This window comes from Anopheles stephensi, chromosome 2, assembly GCF_013141755.1.
Source record: "Anopheles stephensi strain Indian chromosome 2, UCI_ANSTEP_V1.0, whole genome shotgun sequence".
Classification (NCBI taxonomy): Eukaryota; Metazoa; Arthropoda; class Insecta; order Diptera; family Culicidae; genus Anopheles; species Anopheles stephensi.
The window spans coordinates 30,771,498-30,781,858 of NC_050202.1; the positions used below are offsets into that span (position 1 = coordinate 30,771,498).

General features: G+C 49.1%; 2 protein-coding genes across 4 annotated transcripts; one reads left to right on the top strand and one right to left on the bottom strand.

The window, feature by feature from the left end:
• Nucleotides 1–1,797: 1,797 nt before the first annotated feature.
• On the bottom strand, nt 1,798–8,147 carry LOC118507966 (anillin). 2 transcript variants are annotated; one of them, XM_036047295.1, is made up of 9 exons: nt 7,917–8,147; nt 6,043–7,837; nt 5,628–5,958; nt 4,945–5,077; nt 4,587–4,754; nt 3,676–4,303; nt 3,305–3,603; nt 2,557–3,203; nt 1,798–2,484 (listed from the first exon to the last, which is right to left on the bottom strand). In XM_036047295.1, the coding sequence occupies exons 1-9, from the start codon at nt 7,932–7,934 to the stop codon at nt 2,373–2,375; spliced, it is 4,131 nt and encodes a 1,376-aa protein (XP_035903188.1). In that variant the 5' UTR covers nt 7,935–8,147; the 3' UTR covers nt 1,798–2,372. The 2 variants fall into 2 exon arrangements, with proteins under 2 accessions (XP_035903188.1, XP_035903189.1); XM_036047296.1 differs by lacking the exon at nt 4,587–4,754 and having other exon boundaries at nt 7,917–8,146.
• Nucleotides 8,148–8,623: 476 nt separating this feature from the next.
• LOC118508060 (HIG1 domain family member 1A, mitochondrial-like) lies at nt 8,624–9,906 on the top strand. 2 transcript variants are annotated; one of them, XM_036047516.1, is made up of 3 exons: nt 8,624–8,921; nt 9,048–9,349; nt 9,440–9,906. In XM_036047516.1, exon 2 carries the CDS (start codon nt 9,049–9,051, stop codon nt 9,316–9,318), a length of 270 nt encoding a protein of 89 aa, XP_035903409.1. In that variant the 5' UTR covers nt 8,624–8,921; nt 9,048; the 3' UTR covers nt 9,319–9,349; nt 9,440–9,906. The 2 variants fall into 2 exon arrangements, with proteins under 2 accessions (XP_035903409.1, XP_035903408.1); XM_036047515.1 differs by having other exon boundaries at nt 8,628–8,826.
• Nucleotides 9,907–10,361: the final 455 nt, after the last annotated feature.

Genomic DNA, 10,361 nt, shown 5'->3' on the forward strand with positions numbered 1-10,361 from the left:
GATAGGAACGAGGTGAAAACCTAAATGATGGTGGCACCACCAGCGGCCCTGCTAACAAACACTGATTTACGCAGGGGTGATGTACAGATAGGTGACCGCACCTTCGAAGTCGTCCAAAACATCGCTTATCTGGGGTCAAAAGTCAGCACCGACAAAAACATTGATGTTGAGTTACGCGCAAGGGTGCTGGCTGCCAACCGGTCATACTACAGCCTGAGGAAATTTCTCCTCTCTAAATACCTGTAGCGGTGGACGGAGCTGGGACTGTACAGTACATTTATAGTCCCAGTACTCACATACGCCTCTGAGACATGAACTTTGTCCAATACTGACGAAGCCCTCTTAGTCGCGTTCGAGAGGAAGATGCTCAGAAGGATTTTTGGCCCCGTATGTGTGGAAGGACAATGGAGCAGCCGCTACAATGACGAGCTCATCATCGTGCTGCGAATTAGACTCGCCAGGCTCCGGTGGGCTGGTCACGTCATGAGAATGACACCGGACGACCCAGCCCGTAAAGTCCTTTTAGGCCGTCCACACGGACAGAGGAGGCGTTGTAGGCCCAAACCGAGATGGAGTGATGGCATTGATGCGTCCGCCAGAACGGCCGGGATAACGGATTGGAAGACGACGGCGCTAAACTGTGAGCGATATCGAAGATTGTTGCAGCAGGCCAAGACCGCAAAGCGGTTGTAGTAGCGCCTGATAAGTAAGTAAGACTCAGGGCGTTTCGCTTGCACCAGGAGTCGAACTCACGCAGTGAGGCTTGCAGAAGTGGATGGTTCTCTGGTGTACGAATTACCCGTAAAATGTGTCCATCGTCGGCGTATTACAGAAAGTTTTCATCAGGAAGCATTCACGGTTCATCACTACGCTAACATCATCAACCAAGGCACCGTCTTTCGAGTGATGGTAGATGGTCTGGTTAGGATGTTTGCCGTAGCCAAGTTGGTGACGTACTGCTTAGAGAAAATACTTGTTGCTTCGGAAGAGTAAAAGCTTCACAACTTCACAGTTTAATCGTGTTTGCAGAACTACGCCAGTTGCTACAACGCATTAAGGTAGTTACTAGTGATGGGCGGGTTAACCCGAACCTACCGTATCGGAGCCATCCGTAAGCGACTCGGAAGCGTTCTGTTTCTATTCGTAGTTCCAATGAGTCTGGGTCGGCCCGTAAGTGCAGCAAGGCATACGCGAGATCGACCCGTAGGTCTAGGTCGACCTGTGGGTGCAACAAGGTCGGGTCGACCCGGGGCCCGTTGCACACACGGATTTAACTTGCGTACGTTTTGCTATTCCTACGTGTCGAATCGAAACGGAATGATGCACCCACGGGTCGAACTCGATTCCTACTAGGAACGAACTCTACTCCCGGTCGATCCGTGACAAGAGTTGTATGACTAGTAGTCACATCAGTGGCTTTCTCCTCATACATACGTTGGCCACAAACAACTAAAACGATGACATTTAAAAAGAGATCTGTGACGGAGTCTCTCCAATCCTCCAAACAACCCGACCAATAGCGACTTTCTGACGAGGTTTTTATCGCAAAGAGACTAACTTTTTGAAGCTACCAGTTGTTACCCCAACAGTGGTGGATCAAGCTCTTCGAAGGCCCCAAGCGGAATGGCTGTTGAGGCCCCTCTAATTGTGACTCGTTTGTGAGTAACTCTCCTTCCCCTCCTTGGTTGATCCGCCACAGCACCCCAATAAGACGGATAATCTGACGAGTCTAAACATCTTCCAAAGACACAACCCAACCGCATCCACCATAATCAACCGTCAAAGTAAAAGAACAACTTTTTTATACGTTTCAGTAATTATATTAGTATACATCCATTTAATAATCAATCAAAACTTCACTCAAAAGTCATACCTATCCATTACTGGATCCTTTTGCTTCCCTAATCAACAACGCAAATACTTTCGCTTACACTTTAAAATAGTTAGTTTAGCTTAATAATCGTCTCGGTACCAAGCCGCACCCTAATATGCACTTGGTTCTGCACATCTAGCACTGTGATTAGATGATGTTACACTAAACGATTCTGGCGCCTTCATATTTCACTAGTAAGCGGTTATATCGGAATAAAAGCAACAGAGCTAAGTAGTTAGCAAAAAAAGAAATACATTATCAATCCAATAAGCAATAAAATCAGGCCCGCACGCATGAAAGTAATACTTTATAATTTACATACGATGTTTCATACGTGTGCGGTACTCTCCGCCTCTGTTTCGCTGGCTGTTTTGCATATTCGATGGCATAAGAATTCAAACTCTAATGCGTAATAATCGTTTCGTAAAACGAAAAACTATCAATCGTCTCCATTAATTAAGAAAAGAAGAACACCGCAGCGATTCTCTCGGGGAAATGATTAGCTGCTGGTGACATTACTCGAGCCCCATGCTTTTAACAGTGCCAACGTTTTGTTCAGATGGGCACACCATTCGTCACGTTCCTCTTTCGAGTCGGCCGAAAGCAGATACCTGTGTAGATTAGGTGGAGGAATAAATGCGTTATTACAGTGCATTCAGGCAGCATAGCAGAAGCACACCTACCTTTCGATCGTGGTTTTCCCTTGACGAACGACTTTCAGCGATTCAACGTCATCGTCGCGCGCGGGCCGGGCAAACTCCAGCATCAGCGTGTTCAGCCGGGAGCAGATATCGCGCGGTGCCACACCGACGCGCTGCGTGATGCAGCCCTGCAGATCGATACTGCCGATCGGTGCCTTCCGCTTCTCATCGTCCGGATACCGCCAGTAGTTGATGACGTGCCGTTGCAATCGACACCAGCGCCGGTGCCAAGCGCCCAACCCCGACACATCCTCGTACATCGTGAGAAATCCATGATAGTCCACCGTCACCGCCAGCTCACAGTTGACGCGCATATTGACGGTACCGTCCAGCGGGCTGGCGCAGCCCGAGATTGGGTTAAGCGTCCAGCCCGTACGCTGGATCTCTTTCAGCGAGAAAATGATAAACCCGTACAGTGCAAGCGACGGTGAGCGGACGGCTTGCGGTCCGGCTGGTGACTGTACCGGGGGCATGATGAGCCGCGAGTTGCTTTTCAACGCTTTCGGTGTATGGAGCAGCTTGTTCGATCCGCCACCACCTTTCTTTTTGCCGCCCAGCGCAATGTGGTACTTGATCTCGTGCGGCAGGACCTCGCGACTGGCCGGCATTCCGTAAATTTCCATCGTTATCTAAAGAAGGATAGATAAAATGACGGGACAATTGTTATAAGTACAGATTTTACGGTACAGAGGTACCTATTTTGCAAACGAATGGCGATCTCTCCACTTACCTTAAAATCGGCAAACACGTTGCTCAGCTGTAGCACATCCGGAAACCGTACGGATAGCAGCCCGGGCAGTGTTGGTGCCGTCTGGGTGGCCAACACCGTCTCATTGTACTTCAGCAAGCACACCAAATTGTGGCCACTGATTTGATCCGCCGCCAGCTTGCGCATGTACTCCTGCTTGAGGGGCAGCGTGATGTCTCGCACCGTCAGACGACCCTTTTCCGTGGGTGCACCCGGTGGCCGTAGACACCCTTCAACACGAAGACGTTGCACCTCGTCCAAGATCGCTTGGCGACGGTGCGCTGAAACGGACCAGATGGCAGGAAAATGATTCACCGTTCGATGGTACAGACCCACAAACAAAAACCACTTACTCGCAACGAGCAAATGTCGTTCGCCTTCGACCGATTCCGATGAGCCGGAAAATTCGATTGTGGCAGCGCACAGGTTCAGCGCCTGGCTGGCTTGGGCGATGATCGTCTGCTGCTTGCAAACCTCGTCCAGCAGTTTTTTCACCTTTTCCTGGACCAAAAATTCACCCTCCTCCGTACCGCCGGTGGTGGAGGTAGATTCCGCCGTGCTGGACACATCCTCCCCGTCCGAATCGAACGTTGCGGTAGAATCAACCGTGCCGGCTCTATTGCCGGGTGGCGAGCTGGTGGTCTTGGAACTGGTTACCGGCGCACGTGGGACTTTTCGTGGTGTGATCGCAGTGTGTTGCTGCTGTTGCTGCTGACGCCGATAGAAGCTTACGGTGTGAACCAGCGTGACCATATCGTCGTCGTCCTTCGCCGGCTTCACCTGTAGCTCGGAACGAACCGGGCTGCTATAATCGACCTGCGGTTGACCGCCGTGGCTCTTGCGCGGTGTACCAGACTTGCGCTTGCCGGCTCCACTGCTGCTGGTCACCTTTTCGGAGTCTTCTTCGTTGATTGTTTTGCAACGATCGCGCCCCGAGTGCTTCTGGTAGGAGAAACTGTTGGACGATACTGATGATTTTCGCTACAAAGAAGGGACGCGATGGTTGGAAAGCCATTATAAATTGAACTTTTCGTTGAAATGATGAACATAAATTTAACGCAGCCAAGACAGGTGTTATGTGCGAGCTAAAAAAAATCATGCACAACACTTACAACTGTTAACACCTCGTTCTATTTAATTTTCAGTTATAACAAAACAAAAATACAGTACGGTTCGTTAAACACATGCCAGCCCAAAACAGTTCTATTAGTGTGTTAGTTGACATCCCACCACGCCCGACAATTCTAACTTTTTAGTTTCTTACGGGTGTATCACTGTCCTCGTCGCCCTCGTCAACAAACGCTTCCTCGAGGCAGGCATCGAGCAGATCGCTGTCCTCGAGCTGATCCGAACCATCGCTGGCATCGGAACGTTCTAGACTGAAAGTCACACCTTTCGTGGCCTGCGTCTGGGCAACCTCTTCGTGCGCTTGCTACAAATCCGACCAAAAATACAGCATAAAACGTAGGGGGGTCAAACAAACAAACAAACCATCCGTTCGACAACCAATTTGAAATATGCAAAATTTAAACAACCAAACATAATCAAAACTAAGTGTGCAAATCACGAGTCAGTACTCTAAGGATACGGAGAAGGGGTTGGGACCGTTGGGGCTAACTTACGTTCCAGTTCTGGCTCTGACGTCGACCACGGTTGCTAGTGCGACGATCGTTAAGCTTGACGGCCTGCAGAATTTCGCGCCCCAGGCTTACGTTTGCAATGTTGGCCTCTTCATCGTCGTCGGAATACATGAAGCTGTGGAAAAAGGGGGGGGAAAATGCAAAGCGAAACAATGGTTTAATGATAAGCTCTACTGGCAGTAGGATAGACGACACTTTTCTCAAACCGTGTGGTGCAGCAGATGATAAATGAAAAATGATGATAAAGTGTATGTGAGCTAATGTAAGAGATGACTTAGTTTATTAGCTTATTAAAATGTAATCGCTATTGTAATAATCGCCTACAATAGAATGACTTTACTTTCATTCCAGGTAGAGGTGAATAGCCCGCATTCCTACTAGTAGCTTAATGGGTCTAGCTACTTTTTTTGTATTAAAATGAGATAACATGGAGCTGACATTCATCCAATGAATAGCCAAACAAGAAATGAGTGTTTTTTTGTTATTTGCAATGAAAAAATGAGGAAAAGAAGGGCGATAAAAATGAGAGAAATTAATTTACAAAAAAAGGAATTTAAAGACAAATGCTTTAAATGCGATGATGAAATGATATGAAAAGCGTATGGAGCGAGTGTTAAATGTTAGCGCAACAAAAGCACTGCAAAATATCAACAATGAGTTCCCACCTGTCGTCATCCTCATCCACCTCGTACCGCTGCCGTTCATGACCGTCCTCCTCTTCATCGTACTCGTCCTCCTCCTCCTCCACGACATGGTCATCGTCGTCACCGACATCCCCGTAGCAGGTGCGGTAGGCACGCTCGGATCCTTCCGAACCGGACACGGTCGCGGTGGTATAATCATCACCGACCGCACCTTCATCACCGGATTCGGTGGCTGTCGTTTCGATATCGCTCAGTGCCGGATACATGCGTCCATCCTTCACTGTCGACGCTACGCGGATGCGTTTCACCTCGTCCAAGGTGGCAATCACACCCGGACTATCGTTAGAACCGTCTGCCGAAGGGACAGAAGAAAACCAATTTAAATTAAAACAACCACGTTATTGTGACCACCCCCGTCCCCGAAACATGAACATACCACTGCGCCGCTTGTGTCCACCATTCCCCCCGTCCAAAGAATGCTTGCTCTTCTTCTTGCCACTGGCCGTCAGATAGCCGTCCGGTGGCATCGGCGGTGCCGATGGGATAGGCTGCGAATCGTAAGAAATCGTATCGGACGACATGTCGGCCGGTTTGGTGAACCGGTTCAGCAGCATGTCCATCTCCTGCTGACGCATACGACGGATTTCTTCCGATATTTCCGACTGCGAAATTGTGCTCGTGTCCGACATCAATGCTTCTACCGTGTTACGGATCGCGGAACCAGTGGCTTTCGTTTCGACTTTCGGCGCGGGTTTACCGTGATCGACTTTCGGTTTGCTTTGTGGAGATGCCGGAGCAACGGCCGTGCGGGCTTGTTGCGTGATGCTCCCAAAACCGGACCCCTGGATGGCTGCACAGGACATCGGTCCCGAGCCGGACGATGAACCCTTTCCACCCTCCTTCTGTCCGGTGATCTGTCGAATCGAGGGGCTGATACCGAAGGCCGCCTTCGGTACGAGGGCAGCGCCCTTGTTCTTCTCGAAGATTGCCATACGCTCCTTGAGCGACATTTCGGCCGGATCTTTTTGGCCCGGTTTCAGGATAGATTGCCGACGGCCGGACGATTTTTCGAACATTGCAGCCCGTCCCGATACTAGCCCACCGGCGGCAGGCTTTGGCGCACCCGTCCCCCCATTCGGTTTCTTGTGCTGCGTAGTAGTGGCCGCAGATTTTTTGGCTTCCTCCGCTTGGTCCACCTGAGTCGTGTTCCGCTCGCGAGATGTCGTAGTTGCAGCTGACGCTGACGCCGGTGCCCGATAGTTGTCCGGTTTTTTGCCATTCTTACCTTCCTGGTAATCGTACACCAGCTTCGAGGTGGTGGACTCGCGCCTTTGGAATCCTTGCGATTCGAGCGTGTCCATTACTTTCTGATCCCATTTCAGGGATTTCGTTTGCCCCGGTTTACCTGCCGCCCCAGACGACTCGCCTCCGTTGCTACCCGCCTTCTGGGGACTGAGGATCGATTTCGGTGGATTAGGCGCGGGGTACTTTTTGGGCGTTGCACCCGTAACGGTCGCAGAGGATGCAACAGTACCCCCGGCACGCTTCGGACTTGGTCGACGGGCGGTGGGCGATTTTTGCTCCTTACCCGGAACAATCGTTTCACGATGATGCGTGATGTCCGGGTGCGAAGTGTCGTCCTCCCAGTTGTTGATCGAATCTGCCAACATGGCCAGCTTCGCCAGCTTCGGCTTCGGTTTGCTGCTCTGCTTCATATCCTCGTGAAACCGACCCTCGGTACGGTGCACCGGCGACGAAAGGTCCTGCGTTTCGGAGTAGAGCGTTCCGAGCCGCTGCAGTTGATTCCGGCTCTGGTCTCGGATGAGACTTTTCGCCTCGGCACTGTTCTCCTTCTCACCCTCCAGCGCACGCACAATGTTATGCTCCCATTGCTTTTTAACGGTGCCATCGTTTTCCAGCTCCTTCACGCCCAAATCAACCTGCAGATTGGCGCTGGTGGTGATGTTTATTTCCAGCGCCACATCACAATTGTCCTGTCCGCCAATGTCCACCGTGGTGGTACGCTCACCATCCGTTGCCGTGCGCGTCGATACACTCGTTGTCGATGGTGGTTTCGGTGCTGAGTGCTTTCTCGCGGCCGACTTTTTCTTCGGTGAAGCTGCTCCCGTGGCTTGCTTGTCTGCTTCGTAGTTATATTCCGACAGGGGAAACTTGGAGGTGTTTGTAATACCAAGGGCGGCCGCACGTTTTTCAGCGCGTTCGAGTATGTTCTGAAAGCAGGAGGACGGTAACACAGCACAGTTTCCATTAGCACGAAATAATGCTCACTAGGACGCCACCGATGCTTACCTGTGTGAAAGGATCCATTATTGCATTTCCCACATAAAATATGCACCAAAAATATGATTTCAACTAGTTTTGCACGCTTTTCCGTTGATATTTCACAGAATTTCACTCGCAACTCTGACTGTTTGCACTACTTTCTGAGGAACACTCGGGGGCGATGGTTTCGCTTTGTTCCGTGGAAGCGTCTTCGTTGGGTGGCTGTTGAGGTTTGAAAAATTGCAACGGTCGATGATGGCTTGCTTCCGCACAAAAGAAAACGGCTTGTCAAAACAAGCCGTTGAATCGAACTTATCGTTTCTGCTGTCGTACGAAAACGATAAGTTTTTTTTTGCAACGAAACATAGTGAAATGGTAATTTGAAGGAAATTTTATTATGATGAAGCAAGTTATGTTTAATTTTGAGTAGTTTTTACAAATTCTGATATTTTATATTATTCTCAATATGCCGTCGTAGTCCTCCACACTGTACATTTTATTAGCTACCCTCATCCTAATCAACGAAAAACGTTTCTTTCCGTTTTTTCTGGCCTTGCTAGAGGCTTGCAAGCTCCAACATTTATTCTGATGCAGTTTACCTACACATTTATTTCGGAGCGCGGTCGATACATGCGTTTCAATATCGAATGTTTTCGGGAACGTGTATACGCGGCTTTACTTTTCGTCTCCTCTTTGCCGTCACAGGAAATGACCGAATGCTGCGCCCGTCGTACGTCACACAACCAACACAAACAACTGGCTGTCACCTGTTTTTTTTAGTCGAGTCGATCATCTGGCGCGCTGCATCGCGAATTTCATCATCTTTCGCGACCGAACAGGCGGAAGGGTTAAAGTGGGTTAAAGTTTCTCCCTCCAGCGAGTCCTTCCACACGTGGATAATATTCGCCGGTGTCTAACGGAACGTGCAAACTATCAGGTACGCAAAATAAGCCAGGATGCTGCGGGCCGTTCGCGGGCTGTCTCCCCAACCGCAAACTATCCTCGTGATGTAACGCATCACGCTCATGCAAGGTGTGTGTGTGACCTTGAACTTAAGGGGAAGAGAAAGCGCGACTGGATGGGGGATGTGAAAGCAGCACAAGTGGAGCTATAAATTAACGGGCTCACTATTGCTCGCTTTATTGCTTTGTTTCGCAGGATGAGTAGTAAAGCTCCATCGTTCAACGAGACCCACTCGGATAAGCTCGCCCGCAAGGCCCGCGAATCGCCCTTCATGCCGATCGGGATTGCCGGACTGTGCGCGGTGTGTGCCATCGGTGCGTACAAATACAAGCACCGGGGTGCAATGTCCACGTCCGTGTTCCTGATGCAGTTGCGAGTGGCCGCCCAAGGCACTGTTGTCGCTGCACTGTCCATCGGTCTTGGCTACACGATGGCAAACGAGTACATCTTCAACAAAAAAGAGTAATAATTAGGAGGCTATTAGGATACTCAAAGAAGTAAGTAATGGGATTTGCATTCCGGTACTTTCTGAACTACGTTAAAACTAATGCATCCTTTACGTTCGTTCTTATCTTCCAACAAACCAGGTGTAAATAAGTATTAATGGATAGAGCAAGACACTATTTATTCTCCATTGAGTCCCGCGGCCACATCAGCCCCCTATGTTCCAAACCCCATGTAACGACGCTACCGTTTCTGGTGCCAGGCACAAGAAAAAACTGTGATTGATAAGCTGTTATCGAGATGACAAACGAAGCATGTATGTGGATGATATTGGATGTGAGTGCCAGGCATCCGCAATGCACAGGCACTTGGGGCGAGAATGCACAGGATTGGTATATCTCATTTAGTGTACTGAACGGGTTTTGCTATCTGTTTTATATTTTCCTAAAACGATCGATTGCCTTAATCTCCCAAACGATTCGGACTAGATTGAAGAAGAAAAAAAATCAACCAATAGTTTAAATCTGGAAAACGATTGAAAGTGTTTAGTTTAAATGAAAGCTGCTTAAAACCTGGAACAATATAAACGTCTATATTACCAAGTGCAAAAGCGTGTGTTTTGTGTGTTCTAAGGATAAGCGTGTTTCAGTTGTTATCGGAAAATTCCACCCGCCAGACACTCGTCCGCCGCTACTGTGTACCGAAGCGTGTACGTGAAAACTCGCCGGTGTTATTTTTGCAGTTACGATCAAATTTCTGTTCGCGGCATGTGATCCACGTTCAGTGACGCGTTCGCAAAACCAAACGTAAGCAAAATTAATGACCTGAATTGAATGGAAGCTTATTTATTTTTAGTACCGCCACGTTCGCACGACGATCTATTTCAGTGAATGAATGGTGTTGGTGCCGCTTGTGGGTTGAAGCTTGCTCAAGCCTAGTAGGACGGTGGTACGTTTATTGAACATATGTTACCTCTTGACCTTCGACAATTGGCCCTGAAGTGGGCAATGGATTTGTCAAGTACCGTTAACAATTGAAATTTACTATTGCAGCAATTATTTGCAT

Coding starts and splice junctions, on each gene's coding strand:
- LOC118507966 (XM_036047295.1), bottom strand. Junction 4,755..4,944: donor GTCAGAGCCAGAACTGGAAC/GTAAGTTAGCCC, acceptor TCGGATTTGTAG/CAAGCGCACGAAGAGGTTGC. Junction 3,204..3,304: donor ACGTGTTTGCCGATTTTAAG/GTAAGTGGAGAG, acceptor ATCCTTCTTTAG/ATAACGATGGAAATTTACGG.
- LOC118508060 (XM_036047516.1), top strand. CDS start 9,049: ATGAGTAGTAAAGCTCCATCGTTCAACGAGACCCACTCGGATAAGCTC.